The 20984-nt window shown below is 47.0% G+C and overlaps 1 protein-coding gene across 1 annotated transcript in view; it reads right to left on the reverse strand.

Moving 5' to 3' along the window:
- Positions 1-12164: 12164 nt before the first annotated feature.
- The window catches only part of LOC119955195, a 162944-nt gene continuing 154124 nt past the window's right edge, over positions 12165-20984 (reverse strand). The window contains exon 27 of the mRNA XM_038781183.1: positions 12165-12591. Within this exon, the coding sequence (XP_038637111.1) occupies positions 12413-12591 (179 nt within the window). The 3' untranslated portion in view covers positions 12165-12412. The remainder of the gene's footprint in view (positions 12592-20984) is intronic.

The raw sequence follows: 20984 nt of genomic DNA on the forward strand, positions 1-20984 counted from the left end.
CAGTTCCACTGTCCAGTAGTTCATAGTGCAGGTAAGGGCCAGTCAAATCACTGGACAAAGCTCTTTCTGCTGCCACCTGCTCAATGGTAAGATGATAAGACAGCAACAGGCTGTTTGCCTGTAGTTACTGTTCTCTTCAGAGGTCAAACAGTGATGGATGATGAGATCCAACAGCTTGCTAATTAAAGAAAGACTGACAGCTTTAGTCTCGGTCATGTTACAGTGTGGCATCGGGCTGACTAACGAGGGCCCTGAAACTCATTGTGTTTTGGAGCAGGTAATGATTGGCTATTCACCCCACATTGGATATATGGAGTCTCAAACAGCTTTTTTCATGCTTAGAGGCAGAGCATACCTGGTGGCCAGAATTATTTAGGAATGCAAAAAAGCTTTCTCCAGCCCTCGAAAGGGACATGAGCCCCTGGTTTAAAGATAACAAGACACAGATGGTCTGTCTGAAGGTTAGTAATTCTCCTGATGAGTCATTGCTCATCAGGGTAGCCTTGCCCATTGTTAGAAATAAGAATGATAATTGTGCAGAGTAGCCCAATGGCTTTATTTATACTTTTCCTTCCAGCCTCATTCGGGAGACGGTCTTTATTAAGATTAAAATCCCTCGTAGGGCAGAGACTCATTTTAGATACTTGGAGGTGCAGGTTGCTCGGGATTGGGGGGGGGGGAGCTCCGTAGGTACAACGTTTCTAGTTTGGTGGGGAGGGTGAAAGCTGATATAGGTGGGATGATCTCCCTCTGTCACTAGCGGGTCGGGTACATGCGGTTCAAATGAACGTGTTGCCACGATTTCTGTTTATTTTCCAATGCCTGCCGATTTTCCTGCCAAAGGCATTTTTTAGAGAGATTGAAGGAATGATTACCTCGTTCAGATGGGGAAGGAAGGTGACCAGGATTAGAAAGGTTCTACTACAGAGAAGAAGGCAGGCAGGGGGTTTGGGTCTTCCGAACCTGATGTATTATTACTGGGCGGCAAATGCAAAGAAGGTACAGAGTTGGGTCAGAGGGTTGATTCCCAGTGGGTCAGGATGGAGGACAGTTTGTGTAGGCTCCGAGATTGAAGGCACTAGCAACAGCGCCGCTCCTGATAGCCCCAGGGAGATACTCAGGGAGTCCAGCAGTAATAGCTTCATTGAGAATTTGGAGGCAGTTTCGCCAGCACTTCGGGTTGGGGAAATGCTGATTCGGGGGAAACATAGATTTGAGCCAGGGCAGTGGTGGAAATTTTCAGAGTTGGGAGGGGAAAGGAATTAGGACACTAAAAGATTTGTTTCTTGGGGGTCGGTTTGCAGGATTGAAGGAGCTGGGAGCGAAGTATGGGCTGGAGCAGAAGGAAATATTTAGATACATGCAGGTTCGAGACTTTGCCAGAAAGGAGATACAGAGCTTCCTGGTAGAGCAGGCCTCCACATTGCTGGAGGAGGTGTTGACGACAGGGGTTCTGGAGAAGGGGGTAGTGTTGGCGGTTTACGGGCTATTTTGGAAAAGGAGGAGGCACCGCTGGACGGGAGCAAGGCAAAGTGGGAGGAAGAGTTGGGAGAGGGTATGGAGGAGGGGTTCTGGTGTGAGGTGCTCCGGAGGGTGAATGCTTTCACCTCATGCGCTGATACAGCTGAAGATGGTATATAGAGCACACCTCACAAGGGCAAAAATGAGCCGGCTCTTTGAGGGGGTAGAAGATGTAGAAGATGTGTGTGAGCGCCCCCCCCCCCCCCCCCCCTCCCCCCCCCCCCCCCCCCCCCCCCGGCAAACCATGTTTTGGTCCTGTCCAAAGATGGAGGATTACTGGTAGGAGGCTTTTAGGGTAATCTCTAAAGTGGTGCACGTGAAACTGGACCCGGGCCCTTGGGAGGCCATATTTGGGGTGTCGGACCAGCCAGGGTTGGAAATGGGTGTAGAGGTAGATGTTGTAGCCTTCGCCTTGTTGATCGTTCGAAGGTAGATCCTGTTGGGATGGAGATCAATCTCTCCATCCTGGGCCCTGGCGTGGCGGGGGGAACCTGCTGGAATTCTTGACTCTTGAGAAGGTTAAATTTGAAATGAGGTCAAAGATCGAGATGTTCTACAATTTATGGGCATTATTCATTATGCACTGATTATTGTTTATTGTTGGTGGGTGTAAATTTGGGAGAAAATATGAAAAAGGCGAATAAAAATATTTTAAAAAAAGATTAAAACCTCTCATGATTACTGTATTAATCACAAACCTCCAAAATTTCTAATTTATACTCTTCCTTACATGACTGCAACAGTTAGGGGTCTGTAAAATACTCTCACTGATGTCTTCTGGCCTTTGTAATTTTGACTCTATTCAAACTGATTCTAAATTCTCCAAGCTAAGATTCTTTCTCTCTCCGAATTTCTTCGAGCATAAAGACTATTTTCTTTCCTTATTGCTTGCTGCACCAGGATGTTTGTATTCCTTGTAGAAGTAAACCCCAAATCCCACTGAACACCAACAGTTTAAAGTGTCACGTCTTATATATATTCTGCTTCACTGTTCTTAACATCAAAGTGAATAACCTGACACTTCCACACTTCATATTCCATCTGGTGATAAGTCCAACCTACAGAGTGCAACTGCCTCGAGGATGAATAATCGCGCAAACTATCCCCACTCTAAACTCAGAATCATAGATTTTTACAGCATGTAAACATGCCCTTCAGTCCAGCTTGTTCATGTGCGGCATTTCCAACCCAGGGAACAAAGTCCCAGCCTATCCAGCCTCTTCTTATAACTCATACCATCAAGTCCTTGTCGCATCCTCGTAAATGTCACAGATGTTGCAGTTGTGATATAGCACTTGCACTGCCAAGCCTATATAGCCCTCACTTCCTTAACTGTTTAATCAGAATTAAATTAACATTAGGGATTATTTTTAAATTCCTCCAGCTCATGCACATTTTCTCTGCTCCTTGGTTCTTGTTTATTATTTACATATGCCAGATTTTAATTCAATTAAACTTCCGAACCTTTCATATTTAATTGTATTCCCTTTTTCTGATTAATTTAATTATACACAAAACTTAATTACATAATAAATTATACACTTGACTTAGCTATCAAATAAATTAATCACGTAGCTTTGGTTCCTCTGGCTCCACCACTCCCCTCAAGTCACTTCTCCAAAATGAGAATTTTTTTCAATTTCTTTTTTGTGTTATAGCAAGACCGCCCCACTTTGTTCCTCTTGAGATTCATGGTCACTCCTTTGTTTGCACCATTGTTTGCAGCAAATTACCCAGCAAATTACCCAGCCTTCAGAACAGCGACCACGGCACCACACAACCCTGCCAGGACAATCTCTGCAGACATGCCAGATCATCGACTTGGATACCACCATTACACGTGGTAACACCACTCACCAGGTACGCGGCACATACTCGTGCGACTCGACCAAAGTAGTCTACCTCTTGCGCTGCAGGAAAGGATGTCCCGAAGCGTGGTACATTGGCGAGACCATGCAGACACTGCGACAACGAATGAACGGGCAGCGTGCGACAATCACCAGGCAGGAATGTTCCCTTCCAGTCGGGGAACACTTCAGCAGTCAAGGGCATTCAGCCTCTGATCTCCGGGTAAGCGTTCTCCAAGGCGGCCTTCAGGACACGCGACAACGCAGAATTGCCGAGCAAAAACTTATAGCTAAGTTCCGCATGTTGCATTACATCCACCCCCCACCATCTGGCCTGGACTTGCACAATCCTACCAACTGTTCTGGCTTGAGACAATTCACACCTCTTTAACCTGTGATCACCCCCTATCTCTGGATCTGTAATTATTTGATTACCTGCAAATGCTCACATTCCAAGCATTGTCCAGCATCTCTGACTTTGTCTATATAAATGTTTCTGGAACATACCTCTCCATTCACCTGAGGAAGGAGCTGCGCTTTGAAAGCTTGTATTTGAAACAAACCTGTTGGACTTTAACCTGGTGTTGTAAGACTTCTTACTGTACTCCTTTCTTGTGATCTAGGACAGCTCTTCCTCACAATTTGTGGCCCCACCTCTCATAATTTATGGCTGATCCTCACCCCTATTTGCACAATTAATAGGATTAAAAAGCCGACCAGAAAGCCTGTATGCAATGTCAAGGAGCATGTAGGAGTTCAGCACTAACTTTGCCCAAGGCTTTGTGCAGTGCTTGGAGCCCATCCTTTCCATCATGAAAATAGTACTCAACTCAATTAGTGTATTTGTAGGCCCAACCATGGTGCAGCATTTCATGGCCAATGTCTCAACTACCATTGCAGCAGGAGTAGAAGCCACCTAACATCTGGATGCTGCTCAAACCTCTTGGCATACAAGCTTAGCTTGCGGTCATGCAAGCGCTGAATGCTGCCATCATACCCGTGGATACCAGTCTTCAAAACGGTGATTACAGAGTGCCACAGCAGTCCAGCAACCTCCAACAGATTACTAGAATTGCTGAGATATCACAGTGAGTTATAGATGGCACTGCACTGCCCCATCAGTTTTAGCAACTTTGTACAATCATAGCAACAGCCAGTAGAATGACATGGGAATGAAGTATTAACTTGCTGTTCCCTCTCAAGGTGTGGAGATGCCAGCGTTGGACTGGGGTGTGCACAGTAAGAAGTCTTACAACACCTGGTTAAAGTCCAACAGGTTTGTTTGAAGCTCGTGTTTGAAACAAACCTGTTGGACTTTAACCTGGTGTTGTAAGACTTCTTACTACCCTCTCAAGGTGACATCATTCATTCATCCACTACTGACACTCCTCTAGCCTGTCAGCCTGCCCGAACTGCCTCTGCCGAGGCAGTGCAATCCAAAGTCAGGCCTTCTGGGCCTAAAACTTCCATCACTCCGGCGTCGGAGGCCGCTCCCAGCCCCCTATTCTCCCGCCCCCGGGGGGCTAGGAGCGGCGCCGCGTCATTTACGTGCGCTGGGCCTTGGCACCACGTAAAAGATGCGCAGTGCAACCCGCACATGCGCTGTTGCCGCCTCCCCGCAGCCGCCCTGCAAGAAGATGTCGGATGGATCTTACGGGGCGGCGGAGGAAAGGAGCTCCTCCTTCAGAGAAGCCGGTCCGCTGATCGGTGGGCACCGATCGCGGCCAGACCCCATTTGAGGCCCCCCGGTGCAAGACCCCCCCCCCCCCCCCCCACAGGCCGCCCCCCAGTGTTCCCGTGCTGTTCCCGCCGGCAGCGACCAGGTGTGGACGGCACCGGCGGGAACCTGCCCTGCTGGGCAGGCCGCTCAACCCATCCGACCCGAGAGAATCGCCGCGCGCCCGTTACAAATGGCGAGCGGCGATTCTTCCAGCGGCCAACCGTGAATCCTGCCGTGCCAGTTTGGGGGGGGGGGGTGAATTGGGTGCGGGTGCCGGAGCGGCGTGGCGGGACTTGCTCGGCGCCCTGCCGATCCCCCACCCGGCGTGGGGTGGGAGAATTCTGCCCAGGGTGTAGTGTTGATGAGGTCAGTCCATAAGAGGGCCATTTAGGAATCTGGTAACAGCGGGAAAGAATCGGTTTTTGAATCTGTTCCTGCGTGTTCTCAGACTTCTGTATCTCCTGCCTGATGGAAGAAGTTGAAAGAGTGAGTAAGCTGGTTAGGAAAGGTCTTTGATTATGCTGCCCGCTTTCCCCAGGCAGCGGGAGGTATAGATGGAGTCAATGGATGGGAGGCAGGTTTGTGTGATGGACTGGGCTGTGTTGACGACTCTCTGAAGTTTCTTACGGTCCTGGGCCGAGCAGATGCCATATCAGGCTGTGATGCAGACAGATAGGATGCTTTCTATAGTGCATCTGTAAAAGTTGGTAAGGGTTAATGTGGACATGCCGAATTTCCTTAGTTTCCCGAGGAAGTATAGGCGCTGTTGTGCTTTCTTGGTGGTAGCGTCGACGTGGGTGGACTAAGACAGATTTTTGGAGATGTGCACCCCTAGGAATTAGAAACAGCTAACCATCTCCACCTTGGCCCTGTTGATGCTGACAGGGGTGTGTACAGAACTTTGCTTCCTGAAGTCAGTGACCAGCTCTTTAGGTTTACTGGCATTGAGGGAGAGATTGTTGTCGCTGCACCACTCCACTAGGCTCTCTATCGCCCTCCTGTATTCGGATTTGTCGCTATTTGAGATCCGGCCAACTATGATTGCATCGTCAGCAAACTTGTAGATGGAGTTGCAACCAAATTTTGCCACGCAGATGTGTGCGTACAGGGAGTAGAGTAGGGGGCTAAGTACGCAGCCTTGCGGGGCCCTGGTATTGAGGACTATTGTGGAGGAGGTGGTGTTCATTCTTACTGATTGTGGTCTGTTGGTCAGAAAATCAAGGATCCAGTTGCAGAGTGGGGAGCCAACTCCTAGGTTTTGGAGCTTTGATAGGAGCTTGGCTGGGATTATGGTGTTGAAGGTAGAGCTGTAGTCAATAAATAGGAGTCTGATGTAGGAGTCCTTGTTGTTGAGATGCCCTAGGGATGAGTGTAGGGCCAGGAAAATGGCATCTGCTGTGGACCGGTTGCGACGGTCTGTGAATTGCAGTAGATCAAGACGTTCTGGGAGTATGGATGTGATCAACTTCATGATCAACCTCTAGAAACACTTCATTACGACTGGTCAGGGCCACCGGACGGTAATCATTGAGGCAGGTTGCCTGGTTCTTTGGCACTGGTATGATGGTGGTCTTCTTGAAGCAGGTGGGGGCCTCGGAGTGGAGTAGGGACAGGTTAAAGATGTCCGCGAACACCTCTGCCAGTTGGTCCGCGCAGGCTACGAGTGTACGACAAGGGATTCCGTCCGGGCCCGTCGCCTTCCGAGGGTTCACTTTCAGGAAGGCCGATCTGACTTCGGAAGCTGTGATGGTGGGTATGGGTGTGTTGTGGGCTGCTGGGGCACTTGACAGCGGATTGTTGGTTACCTGCTCGAACCGAGCATAGCATGCATTGTGTTCATCGGGGAGGGGTGTGCTGCTGCCGGAGATACAGCTCGGCTTCGCTTTGTAGCCCGTTATGTTGCTGCGTCCTTGCGACAACCGCCAAGAGTCTGTCTGTGACTCTAGCTTAGTTTGATATTCTCTCTTGGCATCTCGGATGGCTTTGCTGAGGTCGTACCTGGATTTCATGTGTAGGTCAGGGTCGTCTGACTTGAAATCCTCAGATCTGTCCTTCAGTTGGGAGTCAATCTCGCGATTGAGCCATGGTTTCGGGGGAACGCACGTACTGCTTTCTTTGGCACGCAGTCGTCCACACATTTGCTGATGAAGTCTGTGACAGGGGTGGCATACTCATTTAAGTTGGTCGCTGAGTTCTTAAATATGGACCAATCCACTGTCTCTAAGCAGTCACGTAAGAGCTCTTCTGTTTCCTCGGATCAGCACTGCACAACCTTCTTAGCTGGATTCTCCCGCTTGAGTTTCTGCTTGTATGCCGGGAGAAGGAGTACCGTCTTATGGTCTGATTTTCCAAAGTGTGGTCGGGGGATGGAACGGTAGGCGCCCTTGATTTTTGAGTAGCACTGGTCAAGAGTGTTGTCGCCCCTGGTGGGACAGGAGATGTGCTGGTGGAATTTTGGCAGTACGCTCTTGAGGTTGGCCTTGTTGAAGTCTCCCGCCACGATGAACAAAGCCTCCGGGTATTCTCTTTCGTAGTTGTTGATAACTGTGTACAGTTCGTCCAGTGCCTTCCTCACTTCTGCCTGGGGTGGGATGTAGACCGCTGTGACCGCAATTTTACCAACTTTGTCCAATCGTAGAAACAGCCAGTAGAAATCAATCAGTTGGAACTCTGAGGATCTGCTAAATCTGTATTCTTCAAAAACAAAGGGGGCATTACACATTTGAATTTGACCTTAATAGACTTTAAAGAAATACTGTTAAGCACAAATAATTTTTTTTTTTACTCAAAAGCGAATTATGGTGGTATATTGACTACATTTAGACTATTGATGAAGAGAAGATAACAAGAAGTTGGACAAAAAATGTTATACAATCACAAGTAGAAATATGCTTGGTATTTATTTTGGAATTTTAGACTTGGATTTGGAGTTGAATATAGTCCGAAATTCTTTGAAGGCTCGGAGCATCACAACAATGGAAGTGAGTCACTGAAAGCTAACATGCAAGCACAGTGAGCAATTAAGTAGGCAAGTGATGATCTCATTCATACATGCAAAGTTCTAACAGGGCTTGGCCAGGTAGATGCAGGAAGGATGTTTCCCCTTGCTGGGAGTTCTAGAACCAAAATAACAAGACTTTTTAGGACTGAGAGGAGGAGGAGGAATAGAGGGTGGTGAATCCTGGAATTCTCTGAGAGGACTGCGTAGGCTCAGTCCTGGAGTCTGTTCAAGACTGAAAATCAATAGGTTTTTACATATATCAAGGGATATGGGGATAGTGAAAGAAAATGATCAGCCATGATCTCATTGAATAGTGGTGCAGACTTGAAGGGCTGAATGGCCTATTTCTGCCCCTATTTTGTAGATTCAGGTGATCCAGCCACAATTTCATTTCGGCCTACGAGCAGAACACAGCATACATAGCTATGTTGCTGTCTTCAAGCTTTCAACCTTACAATTGTTCCCATGTGCCTGTTTAAATAAGTGAACCCACAACATGTTTACACAATCCCAGATGAGCAATTGACATCATTACAACATGGTGGCAGAGGTGGTCAAACAGCATGGCAGCAAGATTAAGTATAAGTACAACATGGTGAACAGCCTCTGATCATGCTACATGGTATGAGATCATCTCTGATATTTTAGTCAAACAGCAACAAATTTGTAACATCAGTGCTGAAAACATATAGAAGCGACCATTTGGCCCTTCAAGTCTGCTCCGCCATTCATTATGATCATGGCTGATCATCAAGTTCAATATTCTGATCTCGCCTTCCCCCCCATATCCCTCTAGCCCCAAGGGCTGTATCTAACTCCTAAGTGAAATTACATGACATTTTCACCTCAACTACTTTTTGTGGTAGTGAATTCCACAGGCTCACCACTCTGAGTGAAAAAACTTCTCCTCATCTCAGTCCTAAAAGGTTTACCCCTTATCCTCAAACTATGACCCTAGTTCTGGACTCCCCCACCATCAGGAACATTTTTTCGGGAGGCAACACGGTGCCGCAGTGGTTGGCATTGCTGCCTCACGGCGCTGAGGTCCCAGCTTCGATCCCGGCTCTGAGTCCTCCGAGTTTGCACATAATCCCCTATGTTTGCGTGGGTTTCGCCCCACAACCCAAAGATGTGCAAAGTAGTTGGATTGACCGCGCTAAATTGCCCCTTAATAGGAAAAAATAATGGAGTACTCAAAATGTATTTTTTTTAAAAAGGAACATTCTTTCTGAATCTACCCTGTCCAACCCTGATAAAATTTTGTCAGTTTCTATGAGATCCCCCTCACTCTTCTAAACTTAATGAATGTAATCCTAACCGATTTAGCATCTCCTCATATGACAGTCCCGCCACCCCAGGAATCAGCCTGGGGAACCTTCAATGCACTCCCTCCATAGCAAGAACATCCTTCCTCAGATAAGGACTCCAGAACTGCACACAATACTCAAGGTGTGGCCTCACCAATGCGCTCTACAATTGCAGTAAAATATCCCTATTCCTAAACTCAAATCCTCTCGCTATGAGGGCCAGCATATCATTAGCCTTCTTTACTGCCTGCTGTTCCTGCATGCTTACTTTCAGCGACTAATGCACGAGGACACCAGGGTCTCGCTGAGTATCCACATCTCTTGATTTACACCCAGTCAAATAATAATCTGCCTTTCTATTTTTGCTACCAAAGTGGATAACCTCACATTTATCCACATTATACTGCGTCTAATATGCATATACCGACTCACTCCGCTTGTCCACATCCTGCTGAAGCATCTCTCCCACAAGCGCCCGCACAATTGGACCCATTTGTGGGAACCAGTATTAATTAACACTCGGCTGGGGTCTCCTCAGTGAGGCAGATAGATTCCGGGTGTCTGTTCCCGGGTGTCTGTTCCATCTGGCATCAGTACGGCAGAGTGGATTTTTAAATTCACTAACTGCGAGACTACCTCCGCCCATTGTGGGCAGGACCCAGATCGCGACATCTCGCAAGATCTGGTTAGATCTCACGTGGCGCAGTAGCTGTCAGGAATCCCGGAAAAGGCCTCTCCCGGGATCTACCGCACACATCCCGCCCCTATTCCAGCAGGACACTGCCGGTATATTGTGCTCTTTGTGTCGATGTGCACTGGTGAGAGAGGGAGGTTTGTAGGTATAGAAATCAGGGAGAAGGACTGTAATAAAATTAAAGAGATTAACATAGACAGAGAGGAGGTTCCGAGTGGTCTGACAGGCTTAAAAGTGGACACACCTCCAGGGCCAGATGAAATGTATCCCAAGCTGTTGAGTGAGGCGGGGAGGAAATAGCAGGGGCACTGGGAATAATTTTCAATTCCTTTCTGGCTAAAGGAGAGATGCTGGTGGACTGGGGGATAGCCAATGTGGTGCCATTATTCAAAAAAAGGGAGGAAGGGATAAACCAGGAAACTACAGGCCAGTCAGTCTAACCTCAGGGCTGGGGAAACTATTGGAAGCAATTCTGAGAGACAGAATTAATCTGTATTTGTCAAAGCAAGGATTAATCAAGACCAGTCAGTATTGTTTTGTTAAGGGGTGGTTATGTCTGACCAACTTGATTGAATTTTCAAAGAGGTAACCAGGTGTGTAGATGAGGGAAATGCATTTGATGTAGTCTACTTGGAATTTAGCAATTTAGATAGGGTGCCACATGAGAGACAGATAGTGAAGATAAGACCCCGTGGGATCAAGGAAATTTGGATCCAATATTGGCTGGGTGGCAGGAAGCAGAGGGTGATGGCCAAGGGGTATTTTTATGACTGGAAGCCTTTGTCCAGTGGGGTCCTGCAGAGATCAGTGTTGGGGCCCTTGCTGTAAGAGAGGTAAGTTTATAGTGTTTATATAAATGTGCAGGGGGGGGGGGGGAGGGGTTTGCCGCCCACAGGACTCTGCAATTTGGCCGTCGGCTCAGGATGGCGGCCTGATATGGGGATTACCTCGGGAATCCCCTCGTATTCCACACCATGCATAAATTTGCATGGCAGGGAATAGAGAACCACAAGGGGATCGGAAAACTAGTGCAGTTCAGCGCCGTGGGAGAACATAGGTGCACTCCTCTGGCCACACTGCACCGGAAAAGCAGCGCACCGCAGCACAGCATAGCTGTTGAAAGTCGGAGATCCTGCTCCAGGATCCACCCGGCTCGCAATGCTTTGCGAGGTTCAACGCAATCTCGCAAGACGATGCAAAGTGAATCCCGCCCACACGGGAGGATTAATGGTCGGGATTACTTTTTAGCAAATCTGCATATTAGAGCGAGACAGTCAGCCTTACTCTAATGTACAGATTCCTGATTCAATCCCTTTACCTCGGGGACCTTGGGTGATCGCCACTTGATACTGGTCCCCACAAAGTGGGACCAGATGGAATGGCACTCGTGGGGGTTTCCAAAGGGATGGGAGGCTCCCAGCTGCATGCCCATTGGGCAGGGTGGTGCCCTGGCACTGCTAGTGCCACCTGGAAATCCCAACCTGGCAAACTATGTGCCATCCTGGCACTGCCAAGGTGCTAAGGTGGCATTGCCAGCTGGCAGGGGCACTGCCAAGGTGCCAATCTGGCATGTTTATTGCACATGCAATCGGCCTAGGGAACTATCCCATATTGCATTCGGTCTGGGGGGAGGTCGGAGATTCTTTTTGGAGCCTCGAAGTTTGGGATCCCATTTTTAAATGGTGCCCAATCTCTCGCTACAACAGGGAGTTCTGGCAAGCAGTGCTCTCCATTGTAAAAAAACAGGGCTATGTGCGGCCTCGGCTGTGAATTCCCCCTTCAGGCTCCTTATGCAAAGCGAGTTGCGTTGAATAGCCGTGGCTAAAGGCGCTCGCTCGGGGACTTTTGTTCTCTTTTGGGAAGATCACGCCCGTAGTCTCCCAAACACAGAATCCTGGTCCATGTATTCCACAAACCATTTAGAATTTACTTTACACAGAAAGTCACTTACATACTCAATCTGACAACAGTCAAGTAAAAAAGTGGTAATACTTTCATAAGCATGGCATACACGTTGTTCCACCCTTTCAAATTATCATGAAGGCCAACGCAGCCCAAATAAAAAACCCAAAAAGCAAGGAAACAAAATATTTTAATAGTTTTTGCTGGTGTAAAGCTAGTAACAAAAAAAAAAAAAGTTAATCTCAAAGTGAGAAACTGAAATTTAAGTATCAGCCAAACGTTACGGTAAGATTAACAAAATGTGTGAAAATCAAATATTTCTCAACATACTGATTGAATACCATTGCAGACATTTTTGCTGAATATACATGAATGTCTGTTATACTCTGTTTCCGTCTGTAACAGAGATACAGGACAGTCTCATGGTCGAAGTAACATTTTTTTTGAAACAGGATTTTGATACGACTGTACCCAAAAGCAAGGCTGGCTTAAAGTAGCCTGTTTCAATCGTATGATAGATAACTGCTGACTTGTTTCTTTTATCTTCAGTTTCCTGTTAATATTTCGAACAAGGCTGCAAGACTGCTTGATTTCATAAGCTGGAAGACAAGGAAATACAGATAAGACAGACTGCGCAGTTTCAACTACATCAGAAGTAAACATTGAATGAATTTGCCATTCCTATGATTTTGTGCCATGCTTGCTACCAAATAAAAATAATGAGCACCTTGAGAGCAGGAGATTATCATATGAACAGTGCAAAATGTTTATATTTTATCCTTAGACAATTGAAGCTTACTTTGAATAGAATGTGTGCACAGTAAACTCATACTTGGCAGAGCTAGATATCATCAGGCGCTCAAACTGAGAAATCACATGTTTGGCACAACTACTTGCTGATCTAAATGGAGCATTTGCAATGAACAATTAAAAGGCAACTTATGTGATGGAAATCACATTGCTTATATTACATTACTTAGTAATAAACACAAGTACTAAAAATGTCACAAATCAGTACAATTGTAAAACAGTTCAACCAATGTTTATGAATGCCGTACTTTCAAATCTCTACATTCTGCCAAAGTACAAAATTAATTTGTGCTGTTTTTTTTTGCAGAAAATGGTGATTGAAAATAGTTCAGAAAAATGAATTTGGACAAACGGAAAACAAATATAGCTGGAAAACAAAGGGAGAATCCAAAACCCTGATGGGTCTCTTGGCAAAATAGCTGTAAAAAAATGTGCAAAACGGATCAACAGTTACTCCAGTTAATAAACTATGTATCATAGAATTTACAGTGCAGAAGGAGGCCATTCGGCCCATTGAGTCTGCACCAGCTCTTGGAAAGAGCACCCTACCCAAGGTCAACACCTCCACCTTATCCCCATAACCCAGTAACCCCACCCAACACTAAGTGCAATTTTGGACACTAAGGGCAATTTATCATGGCCAATCCACCTAACCTGCACATCTTTGGACTGTGGGAGGAAACCGGAACACCCGGAGGAAACGCACGCACACTCGGGGAGGATGCGCAGACTCGACACAGACAGTGACCCAAGTCAGGATTCGAACCTGGGACCCTGGAGCTGTGAAGCAATTGTGCTATCCACAAGGCTACCGTGCTGCTGATGACAGTCTACTCACAGAACCATTCAATTCAGCTGACCATCCCTACATATGTCCCACTGGCAGGACAAACCAGACACAGCAGTGCGTCGTGAGGAGGAAGTGGCCCTGGGAGTCCAGAACATGACTCCAGATCCCACAAATGGGGCGCGATTCTCCACAAATGCGGAGAGTCGTGAAGGCTGCCGTGAAACTGGCCGTGTTTCACGGTAGCCTCCGCGCCCCCTCCCGGGACCCGATTCACCCCCCCGGTCGGGGCTAGCAGCGGGGCCCCGTGAACCACAGCATCGCAGGCTTAGCGAACTTCGTTAAACCCGCGCGCCAAGGGTAACGGCGGCTGACGTGCACGATGATGTCAGCCGCGCATGCACGGATTGGACGGCTCCAACCCGCGCATGCGCGGATGACATCATCACGCATATGCGTGAAACCCGCGCATGCGCGGGCCGTCATGCCCCTCAGCCGCCCCGCGGACTGATCCAGCGGGGCGGCGGAGGAACAAAGAGTGCGTGAGTTCGGACCCGCTGCCCGCGATCGGTGCCCACCGATCGCGGGCCCATGCCATCCTTGGCACGGCCGTGGTGCGGCCGTGCCAATCGGTGCCATGGTTCTCCAGAACGGCATTTTATGGCTGTTTTCACGAACGGTGAGAGCAGGTGTGTTAGAGTTCGTGAAAACGGCCGTAAAGGCCTGGAAACTCGGCCCATCGGATAGGGGAGAATCGCTGCTCGCCGTAAAAAAACGGCGAGCAGCGATTCGTGTCATGGGGCGGGGGAGAATAGCGGGAGGTCGGGAAAAATGTCGGGAAGGCCCTCCCGCTATTCTCCGACCCGTTGTTGGGGGGGGGGGGGAGAATTGCGCCCAAGGTTCATGACATCAAGTCAAACATGGAAATGAAACCTCCTGCTGATTATCATCTGCCTCTTGAATCAGTGCTCTCATGTTGAATATCACTTGGAATAATCATTTGAGGGGAGCAAGGGCTCAGAATGAATAAACACTGCGTGGGGAACTCCAATGTTCATTACTAAGGGTTGCTTGTTAGCTGTCCAAGTCCTGAAGAACATGTATATTTTTGAGAAAAAAAAATCTCTTATTTCATAAACTTAAAAAAAAAGTGCATTGCATGATTTTTTTTTTTTTTAATTTGTTCATGGGACTTGGGGGAGGGGGTGGGGGGGGGGGGGGTTGCAGGCTGTGCCAGCATTTATTGCCAATCCCCAATTGCCCTTGAAGGGCAGTTAAGAGTCAACCACATTGCTGTGGGTCTGGGGTCACATGTTGGCCAGACCAGGTAAGGATAGCAGATTTCCTTCCCTAAAGGATTTTAGTGAACCAGATGGCTTTTTACAACAATCAACAATGGTTTCATGGTCATCATTAAACTTTCAATTCCAGATTTTTTTTTGAGTAAAAATTCCATCAAAGTCCATCACCTGCCATGTGGGTTCCAGGGCCCCAGATTATTACCCTGCTCTCTGGAATACTAATCTAATGATAATACCACAATGCCACCACCTACCCGAAAGATGATTTTGCATAAAGTGCAAATGAGTTCAGTTTCTTTCAACACAGTGTGACACTGACAATTACAGCCTATATTTACAATATTCATTCCATGTCAAAGATGCAATCTGAGGAATTTTACATGGTTTCCAATCTCTGTAGTACAGCAGGAGGGTCTGAGTGGCCTTTCCCCATTGTGCTTTTGTGGCAGCTACCTCAAGTTTACGTGGGGCCTTCAGCACAGAGTCCTGGATCTTGAAATGTGCCTGGCTGCAAAGACCCTGAAGGCATTTTTGCACAGGAAGAACAGCAAGTTTCAGGCAGGCCAAAAGAACATTTTTCACCAAGTCAATGTTATGAGCTAGGGTTTAGAAAACCCCAAAATTATATCATGGTAGTTCACCTGACCTGCAACTGTTTTATTAATTTTGGTTACGGGGAGCACAAGGGCCTACCTTTCAGGTGTTATTCAACAGAGGCCTTAAGCACTTTTAATCAAAAACTAATTTTATTCAACGAATGTAGTTGACATTTTTATAAACACACACAGTAAGCATTTTTATCAACTACAAACATACATACCCCACAGAGCTACAGTACTCTATGTATAACCCTTAATAATTTTCCCACTTTAAGCTGTCCGAATTCAGTAACAAGATCCCATAAACCAGAAACCCATTTTCAAAGGTGTGGCCCAGCACTCAAAACCTGGTATACACTCTTGTTTCCTTTTCAAAACATCCGGTTTAAATTCCTTCCAGAAAGCCGTTATTTCTTTTCAAGTTATCATGTATGTAATCTGGAAACAGCTTTTAAAATGCAGAGATACTCCAAGATACTTGTCTATCTGAATACAGCAGCCAAATGTGAAAATAAAAGCAAAAAAACAACTCAGAGCCACAGCCCAACTCCACCCACACAATGGCCTCACTGAAGTCATGTGATAAGACAAAACATTTCTTAAAGGGACATTCCCATGACAGGTCCTCTAGCTTAACAGTTAATATTTATCTTGGCATGGTGGCATCCCTGGGAACAGCCCATACGAGGAGCTATTCAACACGAACCTCTGCATAAACTCGTTTGCCCCAGACCTGCTTTGCAAAGGATTACTTCAAAAGTTGATGGGTGACAGTCTCTTCCCCACCACAGTGTGGAACCAGCACAAGTGAGGACAAGTGCAAAGTTCCAGGTACACAGGAAGAAACTGCTGAGGAATGCCCTTCTCAGCATGATGTAAGCTACATCTTTCACGATGCAAGCTATATCTTGATGCTTGTTTGGAATTTCTGGCAATGAGGCATTCTTTTGAATGACCTTTCCCACAGGGCTTCAAGGATATTGCGTGTGGGCAACTGCTGGATGCACCTGGGGTCAAAGGTAGTTTTCTGCATAAACTTCTCCACGAGGGTAGGTGAGATGGCACAATCCAACTGAATGGAATGTTCTGCGGCAATATGAAAAGACACCCACCGCAACATTTGGTAGAACCTCAGCAGTGACACTTGGTGTTTGTACACCAAAGTTTCTATGCATAACGTGATGCAAACAGATTAGAAGAATGAGGGTCCCTGTGGACATGATCCATTTTTGACATCCAGATAAAGCACAATATGGCTCCAGTGACTGTGATGGCATAACGGTGAGGTATGGGCCAGACCTGTGCCTCTTGAGCAACACCTGATGCCCAAGTTCTTATCACAATGGAAAGCAAACTTTTTGTGAGGGCCACAAAGAATCCAGCACAAGATTGTAGAATCAAAAGAAATAACTTTATTTACAATTACATATATACACAACAGCAGCAGTACTCCACCCCACCACTGCTCACTCCTCTCTAGCTGGTTCCACACTGGCCAGCTCTATTTATGCAGGGAGTCTGCTAATGATTTCTCCACTTCCTCATTGGGGAAGCTCATACTCACTAAGGGGTGTGGGATTGCCATTAGTCCCCAGCCAGTAGTAATTAGGCAGGTTATAACATCCCTCCCCCCGCAAAGTCCAAGGAATCCACCGAAGACCCTGACGAAGGAAGGCATCGAACCCGTTTTACCGCAGACCAGATACCATTGCACGAGGCACTGGATCGGGCGCTGTGTAACGAGAAGGAGAACGGCACTTCCGCGATGAACAGTGTAACGGCTGTACATCCACGGGCCGTGACACTGAGGACTCCCCTGTGTGTCCATCTCGAAGTCGGAGTCCAGTGCCCGAGTCATCTCAGCATCCCATCCTCGTCGGCAGTTGTGTGAGGGCCACGAAGAATCCAGTACAAGTTTGTAGAATCGAAAGACATGCGCTCACACACGCGCGCACACACACACACGCACCTCTATTTATGCAGGTGACTGCTAATGATTTCTCCTAATTGGGGCAGCTCATACTCACTAAGGATTGTGGGATTTCCATTAGTCCCCAGCCAGCAGTAATTAGGCAGGTTATAACTGAAGCATTGCTCCCATGTGTCATTACTTTTACCATGAAAAAATGCCCCTTCTAGCTCTTTCAGCCTCTTCGAACCATAACCATTACCTTCAGGTGATTTGACCCAACGGTGAAGGGAACAAATAAATGTTCAGCCCAACATAGCCTCGCTCTTGCGTGATTTACTTTAGCACTTGAGCCCAATCCAACTTTCTCCAAGGAGGGGCAGCCTTCCTTTGAGAACAGTGTTAGCTGCATCACATGATCTGAACAGAGCCTTGTTTAGTCCCATGCTGGGCACAAAGGTAGCAAGCAGCACAAAAGAGGTAACGAGCAATGGTGACCTCACTTTGCTGATGTTACAATCAGGTAATGGAGGTGGAAGCACCAAGTTTGCTTACTGCCCATCTCCAGCCAAACCTACATGGGCATGTCAGGAATTGTGACCCCAATACCCAAAAAAAAAAGGGCAAATAAATTTTTAGCCCAAGGTTTTTAAATAAGATATCATCCGTTGTTGAAAAACGTAAATACACTTCACCACCTCGGTTCCTCATCTGTCAACAGAGATGGCAAAACAAATATTTGGGAGCTCAGGATCTAAGACATTAGTCACACATGAGCCGATCAATATCCCAGACACAACTATAGCTGTGATTTCATTCCTTGCTGCAGGAGGCTGATGTTAGTGTCAGTTCCAATAAATCAGAGCCTCCATTTTGGTCAACTATACAACCTCAGTAATCTAGATGGAGAAGGGAAGTGACTCCATACATTCTTTCAGGAGGTTTCTTGGAAATAATAGGAGTGATTTACTGTTCCATTTGTGGGAAATTGCTCAATGCAGGGTGTCATCAATAAAGGCTAGGCTTTCCTTTGAGCATTTATATTGCGGAATCTACAATCAGAGCCAGCAAGTTTGAAGTGATATGGGCAAGGACCAGGCTTCAGCATCATCAGTTAAAAATGTCCTTGTGATTAATTCTAGAGTAGGTGCCTTTGACTCCAGAGGAATCCACTTCTTTTCTAACACAGAAGTATTAAGTTGTCTCTCTGGCTAGCTCCAGCATAGAACATACAGTGTAGAAGGAGGCCATTCGGCCCATCAAGTCTGCACCGACCCACTTAAGCCCTCACTTCCACCCTATCCATAACCCAATAACCCCCTCACCTTTTTGGACACCAAGGGCAATTTAGCATGGCCTTTCTACCTAGCTCCCGATACGGACTGGAGAATTACCGGGTCTGTGGCCCCGCATGCTCACAGCGGCAGCCTGCAGCGATCGCGCCGTGCTTCCTGGCGGATGCCGCTTGAGGTCCTGGCCCGCGAAATAGTCGCTCCCCCCCCTTCGGCTGGCTCGTGAACCCTGGACCGCCTCACCACAGTGCCCCCAGCCCCGAATATGTCCACCACTACCCGTGGATCGGCCCTCCCCAGACTGTGGCGGCACTGGACTGAGTCCGCAGCCGCCACGTTGAGTTCCTGACAGGCGAGACCACACGTGCGCTGCACCGTCAGGAACTCGGCCGGTCGCTGAGCATGCTCTGAGACATTGGGTACGTGGCGCGGCGTAGGGGGCTGAGCATCACAGAAGCGGCGCTGCCCCCCCCCGAATTCTGTCGGGAATTTGGATTCTCCAACCAGTCGCCGAACACGATTTCAGCGGCAACCGGAGAATCCAGCCCCATATCTTTTTAGTACTTGAAAATACGGCAGGAAAACCCAGCAAAGCAGCCAGCGGACTGCCCTCCGGTTTTCGCACTCGAGACAACACTTAGGAAACAAAAGTGAGACAAAGTGAAGAGATTCTGTCCCAATTGTCTGACACCAGCATTTTCCCATCCCCCCCATGCTGGAAATCGGCGCGGGCAGGATGGGAAAATTTGGAACACTAAAAGTCTGTTGATTTCGGTTGGGAACGTCATGTCAGCCACCCTACCAAACTCAACATCCTGACCTTTCAGATACATGTCGAGGAAACCTATCCTTTGCCTATAGAGCCTGGGTTGCAAGTACAATTTCCTGAAAATTCATAGAATTTACAGTGCAGAAAGAGGCCATTCGGCCCATCGAGTCGGCACCGGCTCCTGGAAAGAGCATCCTACCCAAGGTCAACACCTCCACCCCCATAACCTAGTAACCCCACCCAACACGAAGGGCAATTTTGGACACCAAGGGCAATTTGTCATGGCCAATCCACCTAACCTGCACATCTTTGGACTGTGGGAGGAAACGGGAGCACCCGGAGGAAACCCACGCACACACGGGGAGGATGTGCAGACTCCACACAGACAGTGACCCAGCGGGGAATCGAACCTGGGACCCAGGAGCTGTGAAGCAATTGTGCTATCCACAATGCTACTATGCTGCCCTTGCAGCAGATCTTTATCCCCTTTGCATTTCTTTATCCCCTTTCTCTTATGGAACAACAGGTTTGTAAGAAAGAGTCTGCTGCTGCTCTTGCTCCTGTTGGTGTTCATCTGCTAGCAGCATCTGGAGCTCCAAAGTAAAACAACAGAAGCAACACCCATGTTAATCTACTTTGAAGTGGAGATCAGGTGTACAAACCAACTTGTAAATGTAATCTCTCAGCACAAGTATTATGAACAGCCTTTCACAGAATCGGGCAAGAAAGCAGCTTTGAGGTTTTAGCATTTATTGCCATATTTCCGTGTTAGGTCTTCAAACCCTTCAACTGCCATTAAATTCCTGCTGTACTTTCACAGAAGTGTTCCAGAAAGCCCAGGAAACACGCACACTCGGTTAAATTCCAAATGCCACACTAACATCACAGTAATTGAGCGAATACGATCAACAAAATTGCTGATTGCATTTAAATGTGGAAGTTGACAGGTTTCAGCTGGATTCCTGACATGCTGTCAATTTCCATATTTTTCATCCTCTGTACTTGCTCCAAAAGACAATGGATTCCATAAATAAAAAAAGTCACTCCCTGGGTCTCAGTTTGTGGATCTCTCTGGGTGCCTAGCATCATTATAATGGATGCCTAGCATCTTTATAAATTGTATAGTGGAAATGATCAATGGTAATAGCACGGTTTAATGCTACTGATATTAAATAGCAGGAACAATAAATCTGATATGGCTCAACTGAAGGATTGTTCCACTAACAGTTAACAAAGCTCAAATAGTTCTGGTATAGATTTTCACATAACCACCATTACTCATGTTCTTTTTTTGCACTTTGATTGGAATCTTTGGATCACAAACTAATTACGGCAGTCAACTGAAGTTTACTCTGGAGGTATTGATTTCTAAAGTCAAAGGTTTATGAAATACAACAAAGTCCATTCCATTACTATATTTCTCCTCAGTTGACAGTACATTGTAAATTAAATCAGAATTAACTAATTTGTTCAATTTACATATTTCTCTGAATGTTTCGGAGAATATATTCCAAAATATATTTTT

This window comes from Scyliorhinus canicula, chromosome 20 (assembly GCF_902713615.1).
Source record: "Scyliorhinus canicula chromosome 20, sScyCan1.1, whole genome shotgun sequence".
NCBI lineage: Eukaryota > Metazoa > Chordata > Chondrichthyes > Carcharhiniformes > Scyliorhinidae > Scyliorhinus > Scyliorhinus canicula.